The sequence below is a fragment of the Lactuca virosa genome, chromosome 3, assembly GCF_052849685.1.
Source record: "Lactuca virosa cultivar CGN04683 chromosome 3, Lactuca_virosa_CGN04683_v6, whole genome shotgun sequence".
NCBI lineage: Eukaryota > Viridiplantae > Streptophyta > Magnoliopsida > Asterales > Asteraceae > Lactuca > Lactuca virosa.
The window spans coordinates 294,012,915-294,032,473 of record NC_136428.1 but is presented as its reverse complement, the minus strand read 5'-3'; the positions used below and the strand labels follow the sequence as shown (position 1 = coordinate 294,032,473).

The 19,559-nt window shown below is 34.8% G+C and overlaps 2 protein-coding genes across 3 annotated transcripts; one reads left to right on the top strand and one right to left on the bottom strand.

Moving 5' to 3' along the window:
• Window positions 1-3,720: 3,720 nt before the first annotated feature.
• ATMAK3 (Acyl-CoA N-acyltransferases (NAT) superfamily protein) lies at window positions 3,721-5,529 on the top strand. The gene is made up of 4 exons (XM_079086423.1): window positions 3,721-4,052; window positions 4,144-4,264; window positions 4,449-4,504; window positions 5,184-5,529. Exons 1-4 carry the CDS (start codon window positions 3,870-3,872, stop codon window positions 5,412-5,414), a joined length of 591 nt encoding a protein of 196 aa, XP_078942549.1. The 5' UTR covers window positions 3,721-3,869; the 3' UTR covers window positions 5,415-5,529.
• Window positions 5,530-15,867: 10,338 nt separating this feature from the next.
• LOC145167273 (aspartokinase 2, chloroplastic-like) lies at window positions 15,868-19,296 on the bottom strand. 2 transcript variants are annotated; one of them, XM_079086421.1, is made up of 13 exons: window positions 19,137-19,296; window positions 18,385-18,950; window positions 18,221-18,300; window positions 18,091-18,131; window positions 17,775-17,929; window positions 17,494-17,643; window positions 17,298-17,393; window positions 17,100-17,216; window positions 16,900-17,019; window positions 16,727-16,819; window positions 16,486-16,608; window positions 16,244-16,360; window positions 15,868-16,168 (listed from the first exon to the last, which is right to left on the bottom strand). In XM_079086421.1, exons 2-13 carry the CDS (start codon window positions 18,784-18,786, stop codon window positions 16,007-16,009), a joined length of 1,656 nt encoding a protein of 551 aa, XP_078942547.1. In that variant the 5' UTR covers window positions 18,787-18,950; window positions 19,137-19,296; the 3' UTR covers window positions 15,868-16,006. The 2 variants fall into 2 exon arrangements, with proteins under 2 accessions (XP_078942547.1, XP_078942548.1); XM_079086422.1 differs by having other exon boundaries at window positions 16,492-16,608.
• Between the last annotated feature and the right edge of the window lie 263 nt (window positions 19,297-19,559).

The following is a 19,559-nucleotide window of genomic DNA, read 5'->3' as shown; positions in this document are numbered from 1 at the left end:
GCATATATCGCCAAAAAAACACAAAAGCTACATACTTATATCTTCATAACCACCCTTTACCCAAACTTGACAATGAAATGGAGCCCAACCACCAACAACACGAGCATCCCCGCCATCATGCCACCCATTGCAATACCAATAACTTGAAACTTCTTGTCATGGTCATCTAGCTTGTGCTAGAAACTGATGCGGTCGATCCTGCAAATGATGTAGTCTTGTTCAAGCTGGTCCTTCAACCGCTGCAGTTCTCTTTAGTTATCTGCAATCTTCTGACCACATTCACAGAAGATGGAATGGAGCACATCGTAATTGACATCTTCGTGAAAATTTAAGGAGTCGGTTGAAGGTGGTGGAGCCGACATTAACACTATTTTAGGGTTCTTGTCGGAGGGTGTTTTGGCCGAAAATGGTAAAGAAGTTTCAAGTTTATTTTGCAACAAACCCCACATGGGTTTGTCCATGTTTAATATGCCCACCTAAACCACCGATTTCCTCTAATCTAAGGGTTGTTGGGGGTGTCGTTGGAATTTAATGGCGGTAATAAATCCATGCATGCGTGGCATCGAGTTGACTCAGTAGTGAGTATGTGCCGACTCACCGGGTTATTTGTATTCACTAACTTGCTTACTTGGCAGGTGACTAGGCAATGATACCTACTAAAATGGGTAAAAGGACATTTTAAAACGGTAAAACAGTAGTTCGTGCCCTTCAAATGCAAAAAATAGTCACGAAGGATTATTTAAACCAATATACTAAAGTTTGTTGGACTAATTACCCAAAAATAATTATATCAGATGGATTATGATACGAAAGTAATACATTTAATTGTTTTGTCATGTATTTTAACAAAACATATTATATATTGATTTTTTTTACAAAACTAAAATAAGATTTATAGATATTCCTAGGGTTGTAAACGAACCGAACGAACAAGGGCTTGTTCATGTTTGCTCGTTTAAGTTAGCCGAACAAATGAACAAACACGAACGAATAAACGAACAAGTTTTCTTGTTCATGTTTGTTCTTTTAAAAAATTATATTGTTGATGTTCGTTCGTTTATGTTCGTGAACATGCTAAACGAACATAAACGAACGTAGATAAATAAACATATATGAACATATAATATACTAATGTAATCAAACACAATTGAACATATATGAACATAAGAAGGACTTAAACAAGCGAATAACATAAATGAACGTTCACGAACATAATTAGACAAACAAGACCATTGTTCATGTTCGTCCGTTTAACTAAAAAAACGAAAATTTTTGTTCATGTGCATTCATTTATTAAATAAACGAACATAAACGAAATTCCCGCCGAACGGTTCACGACCATTGTTCAAAAACACCTCTCATATCAATATATCAATTAGCTATTTACACATTTTTTTGAAATCGTTTCTTTATAGGAATTTTATAAAATTATAACTAGCTAAATAAATAAATATTTCGCATATAATCTATTTGATCTAATTTTTATTGTGTTTTAAATCATTTAAATTACTTGAAAAGTATTTAAATCATTGAATAAAAAAATCTATATAATTAAAGTAACTAAAAAATTATATAAACTCAAACTTGAAATATTAATTTAAAACGAAAGACCAAAATTGTACACATGAAACATTAATACAAAATTGGTTAGAGGTGACAAAAATTGACACAACACGAAACCCGACACGAAATAAATGGGTTTGGGTAAGATATTTCAACCCGTTTAAATAAACGGGTTGACACGACACGACACGAAAATTAAACGGGTAAGGTTAGGGTTGAGAATTTTAACTCGAATATGGCTCGAAAATGACTCGTTTATTTATATGCAAGTTTTTTGAATTATTTAAATAAACTAGAAAGATACAAAACCAAAACCATAAGTAAAAGAAAACCTTCGAATTGAGTTGTTTTGTAATGTTGAAATGACTTAGCCGTCTAGATCAAGACTTCATTTCAGTTTTTCCATTTTCTCCCAAACTACCCAGTCTCTTTCACCACTCTCACATCCTCATGACCTTGTCATCCGCCTCCCCAACTCCCACTCTTTTAATTTTGTCATCTGAACTTGGCTATGACTTCATATATTCTGCCTCCAAACTATTAGTTTTTCCTTTCCGCCTACCCAACTCTTACTCTTTCAACATGCTCAATCTTTTAACCTCACATGACACGACATATTTCAAGGTATAGCCCTAACCCGAAACCCGACACGAACTCGACACGAAAATAAACGGGTTGACACGACACGACACGTTAATTAAATGGGTCGGGTTAGGGTCAATCACTTTCAACCCGTTTAGTGTTTCGACACCGACACGACACGATTACCACCTCTAAAATTTGTTATATTATTGATATTTGATAACATCATTTTTTTATGTAAGAATGGTGTTAGGTTTGAGATAACTTTAAACCAAAAAAACCACAAATGTTGAGATATTTATTTATTTATTAATATTGATGTTATATTGTATTTATATTTGCTTTGTCACTTATGTTTATCCCCGTATAAAAAATTAAAGAATCAGATATAGATTAAACCAATCATTTCTAATTATCGTATTTACATTGTTCAACCGAAAAGAATTAGGTAGGTTACAATGGTTATTTGTATTTACATGATTGAAAACAATTAAAGCCTTGTTTGATATGCGTCTGACTGAGTCAAGTCAGACATTTTTGGCTGACACGGTCAGCTAAAGGTGTTTGATAAACTAAATTTGGGAGTCTTACTCGGAATGCTCAATCTGATCGAGTAAAATGGAAGAAATAGGCTAATTGAGAAAGGGAGAAGGGTTCCAATTGTACCCTTGCCCTATCGAAGGAAGAAATCAACGCCTCCATCACTCGAGTTCCTCTCCCTCCATCAAACAGCTACTCTCCTAGTAATCCGAGCATCACTCACCGACGAATCGTTGTGTTTCCTCCCAAACAGTGGCAATGACAGTCCAAGAACTTAGAATCCAACGAAGAAGGAATCGACCCTGTTGGGTTTCTCTCAAATAACCTTGATGGCTTAGATAAAGGTTGGGCTCCCAATAAAGGAAGTCTCAACATCAAATAGGGGGGGGGGGGGGGTCAATAGAGGATTGGTCAAGAAGAGGTAATGTAACGTTATTTGCGAATGCAAGACGTTTCTGTATCTTCACCGAAATGGTGAACCATCTCCGGGAAGCCTGTACAAAAAATGAAATACCTTAATTGATAACAAAAAAATAACAAGGATTTCAATGTTGAAGTGAACAAAGAATAATCCAAGCTATGGATGAACTTTTTAACTGAAAAACTAAACTAGAACTGAAATTGGTTGGAACCGGTTAATAGTATTCGATTTATAGTTCTTAGTTTACAGCTTATTCGGTTTTGGTCCGGTTCGGACCGATTCCGGGTCTTTACCTTGTTAGCGAGGCATGCGGCTGAGTTGACACTTTTGGCACGTGACAAGACACATAGGTTTCTTAAAAGAGAATGAAAAGGGTGCAGACGTCAGCCTCCTCATCAAGTGAAATTGGGAACAAGAAAATGCGATCCTCATCAAGTGCAGAAAGAACCATGCTAGGGTAAAATCTTATCAAAATAGAAAAATTAAAGGGCTTTTAGACAAATAACCCATTAAATCCCTTCCTCCAGTCTGCCCTTCTCAACCCCATTGTCAATCGTCGGCGACTCTTCTTCTTCCCCTTCCCCACCGTAGTCTCCTTTCTGACGGGGTTTTCCTTGATCGTCTCTCTGTCGTCTCCGATATGATTTTATACACCACTGCTTTCTGACACCGTTGCTTGTTCCTCTGGCATCTGTTATAATTTTCCACGCACACGATTTCCTCATCTTCTGTAACATACAACTCGTCCCGGCCACCGCTTAAAATGGAGGAAACGACGACGCCGGATGGTTCCATCGTAGATGAATCGGAGATAGAGTATGTGAGCTATGCCGGCGAGCATCACTTGCCCCTTATCATGCGCCTCGTTGATGAAGAACTCAGCGAACCCTATTCCATCTTCACGTATCGTTACTTCGTTTATCTCTGGCCCAATCTCTCCTTCCTCGTACTCTCCATCTACCCTTTTTCCATCTTTTCATTTGGTTTTCTTATTCGTCATCAAATCAAGTATTTGATATATTTCTTCAAATCTGCAGGCGTTCCATAAGGGGAAATGCATCGGAACAGTGGTTTCTAAAATGGGAGAACACCGTAATACTTTCAGAGGCTACATTGCTATGCTCGTTGTCCTCAAACCTTATCGTCACAGAGGAATTGGTAATTTTTTTCACTCTCTCACTTGTAGATCTTCTTGAAGAAGTTTATAACCCCATATTAATTTCAACATTAAATATCCAAATCCAGATGAAGGTAGTCGAATTTTGTGCTCCCTTTTGTATATCTAGTTTCAGAAAAGATCATGTGATTCATGCTAGTAAACTGATGATTAGTTGTATTGCAGCTACAGAACTTGTTACAAGATCCATAAAAGTGATGATGGAATCAGGTTGTGAAGAGGTATTCTGTTCTTAATGGATTCAAATAAGTTTCAGTGTGTTCAATTTTACCTGTTCTTTATGATTTGTAACATGCCTTGAATCTTGATACATAGGATAATGATTAGATGCAAAGATACAATGTTATGCAGCATGATTACATATCATGATGCCATCCTTTTGAGACTTATCATCTATATGCAAAGAAATAAGGGCTGAATGCAAGAAATAGCAACTACTTTCATTGATTTGTGTATTATATCATTCTTTCTAAACGTTATGCATATCATACAAAGGGTATGCAAACATTGTGATCCTATATTAAGCTGCTGTTTTCTTATTGACTTAATAGACTTAAAGGTGACAAGACTTAATCATGTAAGTTATATACGAGTGTGTCTTTTTCAAGACTCTTTTTTACTGTTATGCACTTTAAGTTGTAGTAATAATAGCAATCGAATTTTAATTTCTTTCTGACTATAGCAAAGTCATTGGCTGTGAAATTATGGTAAAGTTTCTTGCAATTAACCCTTTTACGTAATACTTACAAATTTGTCATTCATCTATCTTTTCAAAATACAAATATTCTATAAACATGATTTCTCTATTGACACACACAACACTTTCCATATATATATATATATATATATATATATATATATATATATATATGTTATGATGATATATTTTGTTATTTGAAGGTAACATTGGAAGCTGAAGTGACAAATAAGGGGGCGCTTGCATTATATGGGCGTCTGGGGTTTATAAGAGCAAAAAGGCTATTTAGATACTATTTGAATGGTGTTGATGCTTTTAGATTGAAGTTACTATTTCCACATCCAGAATTACCACCTTCCCACCCCTACCCCCACTCCAACACTGTAATGTCATCGGTTCTTGAGAGTTATGCAGCACATGAACTTGGTCCATGAGTCAAATCTAGAACAATTCATTTTCTTTAATCAATGTATAACTGTAATCAAAAGATTCGGTTTTTGTTCCCAATTGAAATGCTTAGTTTTATTAGTAAAAATATTGTTATTCGAACTGGTTGTACTGTGTTTGACATGTGATATGTTGCTTTTTGTCCCATCAAAAAATGTGGAGCAAGAAAAGAGCGGAACTTGCTCTTGCTAATTAAATTCTTGTATTTTAGTTTTGTTAGTAAGAATACTATATATACCCAACTAGCTTATATTATATATAAAATTCAAAACAAATTATTGTATTTTATTTATGAAATTGAGATAATTTAGGGGATGTTTGGTAAGCCTCTTAACGATTTCCTTAAGAGTATGAATCTGCATTGGTTAGATCAGTGTGATTGGTTCAAAGGTTTCTAAATCGGTTAGACTTAGAGAGTTCAGTCTGGTTTTCTTCTCACTTGGTTAGACAAATTTGTTGCTATTTTTGGGATTGACCTCAAAGTTCGCTGCTATTGTTGGTGCTGTGTGTGTGTGTGTATTGATATACATGGTGATGTTTAGTTGCTTTGATTCAATGCCTCCTTGGAAGACTTAAGGTGTCTAGTGCACATGGTGGTGTTGAGTTGTTAGGCTCTCATATTTTGTAAACATGCATTTACGCCTAGCCTAATATGAAATGCTAATAGACTTGGTACTGTTTATTCCAAAAAAAGAACGCAAGGTGTTTATTTACTTTGAAAACTTTGTGGAATAAAATAAAATGATGTTATTTACTAAAAAAAATTGTCAAACCGAATGCAAAGTTTGAAATTCAGGGCTGAGATATTTTTTTGTCAAACATGTTGTGTTCCAGCCTCCAAAGCTACAGCGCCTCTTTTGTTGACAATAGAGAAGCTAGCATGACATTTTCTTCCTACCCTATTATGAACATAATAAATGATGGCTGAAGAAATGGTGACTGCCATGACTATAAATAGAAGCTTCATTATCAGTTGTGAAGCATCCCAAACACAGATAGTTAGAGCGAAACATTTAGAGTGTAAGTGTTAGAAAAGAGAGTTGGTTTATTGTAATAGTCGAGTGTGAGAGTTGCTCCTCCTACCGTAATTATGTTCTTGTGTTGAATAGAAGAGTTTTTTCAATCGCAACAACCGGTATCAAAGCCTCGTTTGGTGAGAGAATTTTTTTACGAATTTCTCTGTTTTTGGGTCAACTTCTTTTGTCTCCAAATCCGTTTTTGGGCATACCATTGGAAAGGCCTCATTTCAAGGATTCCGAATATATATTTTTCGGAATTTTTCGACCACCAACGTAGGTCAAAGTCGGTCAAATACCCGCGAGAAAAGTCGCCGGAAAACAGGCTCGCCGGAGAAGAAGCAGTGACATCAGTGTGACATCAACAGCTGACCAAAGTTCCAAAAAGTTGAAGTTTGCTCCTTGATCTTATAGAGTATTGCAGTTTGGTCCCTTTTCTTCCTGGATATTTCAATTTGGTCCCAGTACTTCTGAAAAGTTTCGGAAAGGTTTTTGTGTGGCGAAAATGTTTCATATTGGTCCTTGTATTTTTAGAAGTTACATTTTAGTCCCTGTAATTTTGAGAAGTTACAAATTAGCCCATACGTTTTCGAGAAAGTATATTTTAACCCCATAAAAGTCTACCCCACCATCTTTGACGCTTCTGAATCCAAACGAGAGCTCGATTTTATTTAATTGCTCCTCAAAAATTTCGTAAAAAGAATATGCAACTATTTTTGTTGGAATCTACAAGTATGATTACGGTGGTTCGACTCACACCCACAAATTTCAACATGTGGATGCCAAGGATGGAAGATTTGCTGAATCTGAAGGATTTAGCAGAGCGTTTAGAAAAGAAAGGCGTCAAACCCGGCACAAAAACATAAGTTTGGACGAGAAAAATAAAAAAACAGTGGCACAAATTCGACAGTGGATCGACCACAACGTTTTTCATCATGTATCTCAAGAGGCAAACACATACAAACTATGGGATAAGCTCGAGAATATGTATCAAGAAAAGACGGCATGCAACAAGACCTTGCTGATGATGGCCTTGTAAACCACAAGTTACGAAGTGGTACGTCCATAACTAAGCATATGAGTCAGGATCTCGTAAACCAACTCGGTGCTACTGGCTGGGGTCTCAAAGATGAGGAACATGCCATATTGCTCCTGAGTTCTCTATCAAATCATTAGGAGACACTTTTTGTGACTCTCAACAATTCTGTCCCTGGTAGCAAAGTGACAATGGAGTTGGTCACAGACACCCTAATGAACGGGGAAGCCAGAAGGAAAGAAGCTGGTATAGACCAGACTTTTACCATCGTGTTAGAAAACAAAGAAAGAGGTGAAGGAAAAACTGGAGGTAGAGGTTGAGGTAGAGGTAGAGGCAGACATGGTTAAAGTAGGGGAAGATCCCACAATCAAGGGATATCACAGGAAATCACGAGAGCAAGGTAAGTCTACAAATACATGGTTCGAAGGTTATTGCAATCATTGTAATTATTATGGCCACAAAAAGAGTGGTTGCGGAAAGTTCCTACGGGAGTAGCCCGAGATGATCCAAAGTTCAAGTAGGGAGGATGGTGAAACCATGTTCACCATAACACAAGAACATAATTACAATAGAAGGAACAACTCTCACACTTAACTAGACTATTATAAAAAAAACTAACCCTCTTTTCTATCACTTACACTCCAAGTGTTTCTCTCTATCTCTCTATGTTTGGGATGCTTCACAATTGATGATGAAGCCTCTATTATAGTCATGGCAGCCACCATTTCTCCAGCCATAATTTATTATGTTCATTATAGCGTATGAAGAAAATGCCATGCTAGCTTCTCTATTGTCAACAAAGGGCTACTATAGCTATGGAGGTTGGAAAACAACAAATCTCCCCCTCCAGGGTTCGTCCAACAATCCTCATCCAAACTATGTCAACATATAGTTTGTGTTTCTCTTGTGTCACCACCTTGGACAACATGTCTACAGGATTTTCATTTGTGTTGATCTTTGATAACTTCAACTCTCGTCCCTTGATTGCTTCTCTAAGAAAATGATAACGTATATTAATGTGTTTTATGTGGGAATGGTACATCGAGTTCTTGCTCAGGTAGCACTCTGGCTATTATAATGAAGGATGCACTCTTCTTGTGGAAATCCTACTTGTTGAAGAAACCATTTTAACCATATAAGCTCCTTTCCAGCTTCAACGACAACAATGTACTCAGCTTCTGTTGTTGATAGTGATACATACTTCTATAATTTGGATTGCCATGAGATAGCTCCCCATGCTAAAGTGAAAATGTAACTTGATGTAGATTTCCTATAATCAAGATCTCCTGCCATATTGGCATTTGTATTACCTTCCACGATTGGCTTTTCTCCCCCGTAGCATAAACATAGTTTCGAACTATCCTTCAGGTATCGAAGTATCCACTTGACTGCTTCCCACTGTGCTTTCCCGGATTAACTAGATATCTATTCACAACACCGACATCATGAGTAATATCTGGTCTTGTACACACCATCACATACATAAGACTTTTTACGAATGAGGAATAAATGACTGTCTTCATATTTTCTCTTTCTCTTTCAGAATGCGGAAAATTTTTCTTATTCAACTTGAAGTGATTTATCAAAAGGTTTCCAACAACAAGAAGGAATCTACTTTGATGATATTTTTTTGCCAGTTGTGAAGATGATATCCATTCGAGTTGTACTCGGATTGGTTGACTGTCCAGATCTTGAACTTGAGTAGATGGATGTGAAAACAACCTTTCTCCGTGGTGATATGGATAAATAATTATGCATGGAGCAGTTTGATGGCTTTAAAGTCCTAAAGAAAGAGTATCTTGTATGTAAATTGAAGAAGAGCATTTCTGGTCTTAAGCATGCCCCAAGGCAATGGTACAAGAAGTTTGACTCATTCATGGTAAGTCACGAGTACAAAAGAACCGTTGCAGACCACTACGTCTACCTGAAGAAGTTTCCAGATGGGAAATTTATCATCCTTTTGCTCTACGTAGATAATACGTTGATAGTGGAACAATATACAACGATGATAGACAACTTGAAAAAGGATCTGTCTAAGTTCTTTGATATAAAAGACTTAGGCCCAACACAACAGATATTAGGTATGAAAATTATCAGTGATAGAAAATCAAGAAAATTGTTCTTATCACAGGAGGATTATGTTGAATGTGTGATCAAAAGGTTCAACATGGAAAATGCCAAGCCCTTTGGTACACCATTGGCAAATCAAGTTGAGTAAGAAAAATTGTCCCTCTTTTGAGAAAGAAAGAGAAGAGATGAAGACAATGTCTTATTCCTCATCCGTAGGAAGTCTTATGTATGTGATGGTGTGTATAAGACCAGATATTGCTCATGTTGTAGGTGTTGTGAGTAGATATCAAGTTAATCCTAGAAAGCACTTTGAGAAACAGTCTAGTGGATACTTGGATACCTGAAGGGTAGTTCGAAACTATGTTTATGCTACGAGGGAGAAAAGCCAATCGTGGAAGGTTATACATATGCCAATATGGAATGAGATCTTGATAATAGGAAATCTACATCAAGTTACATTTTTCACTTTAACAAGGGGAGCTATCTCGTGGAAATCCAAGTTACAGAAGTGTGTATCACTATCAACAACAGGAGCTGAGTACACTATTGTCATTGAAGTTGGAAAGGAGATTATATGGCTAAAACGGTTTCTTCAAGAAGTAGGCTTTTCATAAGAAGAGTACATCATTCATTATGATAGTCAGAGTGTTATGGACCTGAGCAAGAACTCGATGTACCATTACCACATAAAGCACACTGATATCCATTATCATTGGCTTAGAGAATCAATCAAGGGATGAGAGTTAGAGTTATCAAATATCAACAAAAATGACAATACCGTAGACATGTTGACCAAGGTGGTGACACAATAGAAACACAAACTATATGATGACATAGTTTGGATGAGGATTGTTGGACAGAGCCTAGAGGGGGAGATTTGTTGTGTTCCAGCCTCCAGAGCTATAGTATCCCCTTTTGTTGACAATAGAGAAACTAGCATGACATTTTCTTCCTACCCTATGATGAACATAATAAATGATGTATGGAGAAATGGTGGTTGTCATGACTATAATATAGGCTTCATCATCAATTGTGAAGCATTCCAAACACATAGAGTTAGAGAGAAACACTTAGAGTGTAAGTGTTAGAAAAGAGGGTTGGTTTTTTTGTAATACTTAAGTGTGGGAGGTACTCCTCCTATTGTAATTTTGTTGTTGTGTTGAATAGAAGAGTTTTCCAATCCCAATAAAACATGAACATTTTATTTAGTAGAAAATAGTTCAGAAGGTTAAAATTGTCATTTTTATCATTCAACTGCCAACATATCCATTCAAATATCTAACCAAACAATATGTTTTCATTTAGAGCTTTTGAATCATTCAAGACTCTAAATGATTCAATGGTTGCCAAACAACCCCATATATTCTGTAAAATTTGATCTCGTTTATCTGAAAGATACTATATTCTGAAAGTATACTTCCAAACTATTAATTTAGTTATGAACTATAACATATTGTATTTTTGTTTCGTTCTAATTTGTAGTTTGTTTTACTTTTAACTTTTAAGTTGTGTTAGTAAATTTCAAAAGTATGTGATAGATTTTATCTGCAATCAATCTTGTAATTTATATAGTCGTATGCTCATATATATATCCTTATTTTAGATTTACTCTTTAAATGTTTAAAATAAAAAAATAACCATACAACTTTCGCATCGAAAGATTTATATTTTCAGAGTGAATCTCTAACCTATATCACAACCGTTTACACAAAATTGATCAAAGTAGTGTCTAAAGCATCTTCACCTCATTATACTACTTTTAACACAATTCCTCGATCTTGATATAAGGTGTATTCACCTTTTACCTTTCACTTTTTTGTGGCATGTTGGCTTTCCCTTCACTCTCCTTTCACTCTTCAAAACTTAGGAAATTGTCACCTTTTGCTTCCTTTTATTTTTAGTTTTTAACAATAAAATTAATTTAATTTTAAGAACTATAATTTAAAAAATAAATATAATTAATTAAAATTGATTAATAAACACAAAAATTAATAAAAATAGAAATAGTTCATTACTTAAAAATAAAAATTACATAATAAAACCTACAAAACATAATTAAAAATTATATAATAAAAACAACCAAGATTTAAAACAAAAACAAACAAACATGAAACAATCTAGGAGAAATAATTTTTTCGTGATCTTCTCCCTTATCCTCAAAACAAGCTCGAGGGCATGTCCTGAAATATGATCAGTATTTTGCATCAAGAATTTCATATCTTCCATTTCGTTTTTGGCAAATTTTTCTTTGTCAAATTCCAAACGTTCAGCGTAATTCAAATTGTATTGATCAATTGTCTTCGTCATTTTCTGCCTTTCTTCTGCTTCGCTGCTGAAATCCGATGCATTTGAAGAAGACCCCTTCCCCTTCCTTTTTGTTTTGTCCCTACTCATCGGTCGGACAATTTCCTTTAGCTTGAGCTCGTCGTCATCATTCAAATCTAACCCGACATAAGCATCCGAAGAAGTTGTGTATCCACTTGAGCCTGTTTTTTTTTCTTGTTTCTCCTCCATGTAGGACAGTGGCTTCAAATTCTTTCCATCTCGGACTAGAATATAACACTTTCCAAGAGTCATTATACTTGAACGCCTTTCTCGTTTCGTCACGATATAAATGCAAAGCCTCTTGAAGAACTTCTTCATCACTTTGATCACTTCTTCTTTGGGTTGTAGGTTGTTGTACAACCCGTTCATCTACGAAACACATTTCGCAATATCTCGCCACTTTGATTTTTTTTGAACGACTAACATACACCCGCTAAATCCTACTCCTAAACTACTCCTTTTGTCCACCACGAGACTTGAATCCTCAAACCCCTTGGGGGAGGAACACATTTTTAACACCTTGATACCGCTAGGCTAAAGGCCATTTGGTTCTCGCCACTTTGAATTTAGTTGATGTTTAGTACGGTAGTCATCACCAACACCCAATTCCTACCGAAATATTTCAAGAATGTGTATCCGGAAATGGTTAATCGATTTTGCATTTCCTAGCTATGAATCCTCCGAAATGTCAACCCAATATTGTATCAACAATAACTCTTATGTTGGAGTCCACCCTTTAGGGTTGGTCTTTGTTTTATCTTCCATCGGTTCTTTTCCTTTACGGCATGAAAGGGGTGAGAGGGGTTGAGTTTCACGTACAATTTCGTCATCCGAGTCATCGAGGCTTTGGGTTTGAAGGTGGTAGGGTGGGGTTTGGTTTGGGGTTTGAGAGTGATAGTGTGGGGTTTGGCTTAGGGTTGATTTGGTGAAAGTTGATTGGGAAAAGTAACAAAGTTGGTGAACATGTTGGGGTTAACATTTAACACTTGCATGTGGTAGTATTGTTGAACATTTTGGTATTCAAATTGTAGAGGGATTGAATAGGTTCATCATGTTGGAGATGATAATCCGAGACCAAAAGATTGAAAGTGAAAATGTTTCTAGTTGGTATGGTTGTACTAGAAACACAAAGTTTTCTTCTACCAGATTTTGGGGTTGAGATGCGGGAATCCATTTTTTTGTTAGAATGGATGAAATAGAGAGAAAAAGATAAAAAATGGTATGATTTTGATTGTGGAATAGAAGGGGTATTTATAGAATTGTAGACATAAAGTTGCCTCAAACTATTAGCATATTTAAAACAATCGGGTACCTGGTTTCGGTTCCGGATCCTACATTCCAAGAACCGACGGTTTCAGTATCCGGATCCGGTTCCAGACAATTAGAATGGGTACCCATCTATACTCATCCCTAATTTATATCATACATGTTCGTAAAAGTCTAATTATTAAGCAGCTTAAATAAGAGAGACAAACACCTAATAATATCTAGGCAATTCATGCTTCACCCACCACAACACACTTCCTCGATCTTGCCATGAGATCGGTCTGAGATTCATCTTTCTCTTCTTTTTCTGCTAGTGTTGGAAATCCTATATTTTTTACACATCCACACGATTTAGTGTTTGGGTTTTGATAACAGTTTAAAAAGAAGTGTTTCAAATCATTGCTATTTAACTTGGACATATTCTAAAAAGTTAGAGGTATTTTTAATTGTTTGTTGACACAAATTCTAGGAAAACCTCTAAAAAACTTCAATGAAGTACCTTAAACATATGAAACTTTCTTTTATTTTATGATAATCTCTAGTCCCCTTACAAAACTTTCTTTATTGAGTTAGTCATACACTTGGCATACGAAAGTTTCTTTGTTGTGTTAGTCGTACACTAGGCATGTTTATGTCCATTCACATAACATCATCAAATGATACAAGTCTTAGATAAGAATCTACATATTTTAATAAACAAAATCTAAGAATGACACATGACCATTTTTTTGCATGTTTTTGTGACAAGTGACATTTTTCTATGATTTTTACTATTTTTATTTCTATGGTAACATATCAACTTCAATTGAAAATTGAAAATTTTAAAATACAAAATCCTATCCTAATAACATTTTTGAAATATATAATAAAATATTATATTTATTTTACATAACAATTTAATTTATAATTATTTATAGGGAAATCTTCAGAAAAGTCCCAATATTTTCGGAAAAGTTACACTTTAGTCCCAAGATTTTTTTTTTGAACGAAAAAGTCCTGAAAACCGGCAAAAATTTGCAGTTTGACCCTTTTTGACCGGTTGAAACCGATACCAAATTAATTTGGGACTATTTCGTAAATTAACCCAAAATATTGGGACTTTTCTGTAAACAAAAAATATTATGATTTTTCTGTAAACAAAAATATTAGGACTTTTCTACAAACAAAACCCTTATTTTTATTATTATTATTATTATTATTATTATTATTATTATTATTATTAAAAATATAAATAAGAATACTATTTTTTGAACTTGTTATTATTAATATTGTTACTAATACACATAAATGCATTTAAATAAAAAAATAATATTAATGACATTGTTTAAGTGTGGAGGTGGAGGAGATGGTGATGCTTTTAGCATTGAAATCGTGAATGTCTGCTTGTATATTTTTACTTGGATATGGTCATTTCACATTTGTTATTATTGTTTTCAATTCAGAATATTAATACTTAACAATTTAAAAGAAGTTGCATATTTGTAAAATTGTTTATAAATAGTTTAAGGTAGAAGGGTTTCTCACTTTGTATATAAAATTGTTTAAGGTAGAAGAATTACTTTCCAAATCCAACAAATCCACTACAAACATCTACATAGGTAACCCATATCAAAATTCAAAAGTATTAATTACAATATCTTGTTTAATAAAAAGTAATAGGAATAATTCAAAAGTATTAATCCAAAAAACATATCCTATTACTTTTTATCAAGCAAGATATTGTAATTAATATTTTTGAATTTTGATATGGGCTACCTATGTAGATGTTTGTAGTGGATCTGTTGGATTTGAAAAGTAATCATTCTACCTTAAACATTTTTATATACAAAGTGAGAAATCCTTCTACCTTAAACTATTTATAAACAATTTTACAAATATGCAACTTCTTTTAAATTGTTAACTATTATTATTCTGAATTGAAAACAATAATAACAAAAGTGAAATGACCATATACAAAGTAAAAATATACAAGTAAACATTCATGATTTCAATGCTAAAAGCATCACCATCTCCTCCACCTTCACCCTTAAATAATGTCATTAATATTATTTTTTCATTTAAATGCATTTATATGTATTAGTAACAATATTAATAATAACAAGTTCAAAAAATAGAATTCTTATTTATATTTTTCATAATAATAATAATAAGGGTTTTGTTTGTAGAAAAGTCATAATATTTTTGTTTATAGAAAAATCCTAATATTTTTTGTTTACAGAAAAGTCCCAATATTTTGGGTTAGTTTACGAAATAGTCCCAAATTAATTTGGTACCGGTTTCAACCGGTCAAAAAGGTCAAACTGCAAATTTTTGCCGGTTTTCAGGACTTTTTCGTTCAAAAAAAAAATCTTAAGACTAAAATGTAACTTTTCCGAAAATATTGGGACTTTTCTGAAGATTTCCCTTACTTATAAACTTACAATAGACAATACATATTTTTATCTAATATAATAATTTTAAACATATCGTGACTTCTACATGTTATAACCTAGTTTACAACAAAGTTACAACCTTACAATTCTTTACTTTGACAATATGGAGGCTCCCTTGAACAATGCATAAACAAACAATTCTCGTTATCAAATGATATACTTACTTGAGCATGGAAAGAATTATGAGTCTTGAGCAAAAGGACGATGATTCTCGCTACTTATTCACAAGTTTCTTGTGAAAAATAAATATAAAATATAGGCTTTAACTGAAATACAGAAGGAGCCCATAAAATCATTTGGCATGCAACTTGTTTTCAATAATCGAAGACTTGAATAACAAGTTAACAACCCTAACAACATAAATGTTTTTCTAGCAAAAACGTAATAAATATGCTACTACACGTTTAAATTAAATGGGTACAAAATCAATCATCTCAATCGATGTCGGACATATCATTCTCAAAGAAGGCGGAATGCAAAGCTTTCACACATTTTTCTGCTTCACTGTCATTCACTATGAGTGATATATTCACCTTTGATGCTCCTTGAGATATCATTTGAACATTTACTCCATTCATACGAAGAACACGAAATGCCTACACCCACATAACTTATTTTGTCATAAAACATTATTTATCCAAACACGGTTTAAATGAAGCATATGCTTATACCTTTTCCAATACGAGTGAGGATCTTTGAACATTTCCAATAAGTGAAATAATGGATCTGTGTTGAAGGAGATTGACTTTAGCAATTTTTTCAAGTTCTTCCACAACATGATCAAGTTCCTGCAACACCACCTTACGATATCACTACTTGGACATATTAACATACTTTGATTTTTTTCAGTCTTTCCAAAGCTTTTTTTATCAAGACATCATCCTGTTTATAAAAAATGAGAATGATATCATACGCTTGCCTGCTGAATCAACTCCCTGCTCCAAAGCTTTGAAGGATCTAATGTCAAGGAAATGCTAACTTCACTGGTAGCCACAACATCCACTGATATACCCAAATCTTCAAAAATTGAAAACACCTGAATCATGTACCATATACAAATTTATCACTGACATTGACACTGACACTGATAATAGGACAAAATTGCTAATTTTTATGACAAAAAACAATAATATGATTTTATAAAGTGATATTACCTTAGCAAGGAATCCAAATTGACCAAGCATGCGAGTGCTAACAATGTCTAACATTGTCACATTACGTTTCAAAACAATGCTGGTAAGTACAGCCTGAAAAACCAGGGACAAATTAGTCTTTTCAGAGTTGAGTAGCTTTTAAAATGTTCAAAAAGTAGGTTGTTATTACTGACCTTACTCATATCTCGTGATTTAGTGATTAAGGTACCGGGTGCATTAGGGTTGTAAGAATTTTTAACCCTAACAGGTATATCACCCTCTCTTGCAGGCCTCATAGACTGTGGATGTAGGACCTATCAAAACAAAAACTAATGATTTTGTATTTTCATCATTATATGTTTGGTTTGTGCAAAAAAATAAAATAAATAAATACCTGAGCACCAAAATATGCAAGTTCAGCTGCCTCATCAAAAGTCAAATATGGGACAGGTTCTGCACCCGAATATATATTAGGGTCACATGTCAAGACACCATCCACATCTTTCCATACCTGTAAGTAATCAAAATTTATGACAAGGGTATTCATGTCTTTTTTCACATTTTGATGTGAAGTTTCGAGTTCTTGACTAACCTGAATTTCTCGCAAACCAAGTGCTTTACCAATGGTTGTGGCAGTCAAATCACTACCACCTCTACCCAATGTGGTCACAGCACAAGTTCTCCAACCCTACAAACAATTTAAACAAACAAAACAATCATTTTCTGCAAAAAGGGTTATTCTTCCAACAACCCCTGACTTAAAAAGCATCATGCATAAAGTAAAAAACCTTTCCAAGGAAACCAGTGACAATAGGGATTGCAGGATCCCTAATCCAATCACCATTCAGTCTTTTGGCTACAGCTGGATAAGTTGCTTCCAAAATATCCGCATTAGTAAAGTCATCTGTTGTAATGAAACCAATATCGAATGCATCATACTGCCAGAAAACAACAAAAACAATGTCAAGTCATTAGCATGGAAAAGACATGATTAAAAATCCCTTAGTTTCTCTTTCTCCCTATAGGCACAAAATACTTGGAAATTAAAAGTGATCAACAAATCACATACTTGGCGAGCTTTGACACCGATTTTATTCAAGTATGCAGAGAATATCCTTGTGGACATGCACTCCCCAAATGAGACTAGGTAGTCCCTTGCACGTGGTGTGAACTCTTTCAGTACAGAAATCCCATTGAGAAGTCGCTCCAATTTTTCTAAGTGGTCTGCAAGAAACAAAAATTAATGATCACCTGTTGATTTTTATACACAAAAAACTATGCCATTATTAACTATTTAAGGTATGTTATGCTTCAGAAAGAGGCCAAAAACTCCACAACATGACACAAGTTTAAACATAATTCAGTACATTGCATCATAAACTTACCCTCAATGAGTGTTTTTTCTAATCCAAGCTCTTCCACTGTCCTGAGAATATAAAGTGATACCCATTCAGTATATTAACTAATCTCTACAAACTTTAATAGCTACTTGAAGTCAATGATCAAGATTTTTACCTATAATGGAGTTCTTTCAAAAAGGCCAATTCATCAATTTCAGACACAATGGAAACACAACTTGCAGCCTTCTCTCCAGCCTACATCATACAACCCAAATTTAACTCAAAAACCTTATTGAAAAAACTCATGACTGTGTCTGATATATAGAAAGAAACACAAACCGCTATAAGCTTGTTGGTGGTCTTGCCCATGGCAGAAAGAACAATGACAGGACTCTCTTCTGGGAAGCTGAGGATCAGGTCAGCTACTTCCTTCATCCTTTCTGCTGAGGCCACAGACGATCCACCAAACTTCATCACACATGATAGCCGGTTGCTTAATCCTTCTGAAGCTTGACTTTCGGGTTCACTTCTGGTGAGGACATCTACCTTTTGTACATTACAAACAACCCTCACACCTCTTCCCCTGCCTTGAGTTGGACACTGAACCACTCTACATGCTCCACCGAATGAAGCAAAATTGAGCTTTTGCTGCTGTGAACACATGGATCGGGAGAACGACGAAGCACTCTTGGAGAAATAACACGGGGTCTTAGCTCCGCATAGGTATGTAGGTGTCGCCATTGTAACAACTAGAAAATAAACGAGATTGTTCGACAAATTGGGGTGATATCAGGGGAGTTGAGAGGCAGAGAGAGCTAATTAAACATAGTAGCTCTCCCTGCTAATGATGTAACGTTGAAGGATCTAATCGACAACGAGCTTTTTTCTATTGGATTAAGAACGACCTGCAAGTGCCATGATTTGTCGGTTGAATTAATACGAATTGCTGACATATTAGATAAATCGACCAGCGATTATCAGTACCAATATTCAAAATTAATCCAAACAAAAACACATTGGAGGTGCAGAGAACATGAAAATGGTCTCACGATTAAGAAAGGTGGAAATGAGGAAGAGAAAGAGGGATGTACCTTGTGAGTCTAGGGCTGAATGGTATCAAAGAACCACGGCGGCGGAGGCGGCGGCGGCTGAAGATTGAGGTGTGTTTGGTGGAGTAGCAATAATTTAAAGGGAATTCCTTGTCTGTGTTCTTTAAACTGGTTTCCACATCTTTCTCTCTTCGAGTGGCTTGGCTTGTAAGTGTCCCAATAAGACAAGGAACTGGTGGGTCAAAACTCAATACGGTAGTTTTCGACTGGGTTAACCAATCAAAGGTTTTCTATTTGTTTTTCAAATTTGGAAATTAATTAATTAATATATTAAACTTTTATTTACTATAAAGGAAATTAACTAAACTAATTCTTTTTTTAAAGAAAAAATATATATATATTTTTTTGCAAAATAATCATTTTGTCTCGAACATTATATTCCGGGTCTATCGTCCACATTGTTAA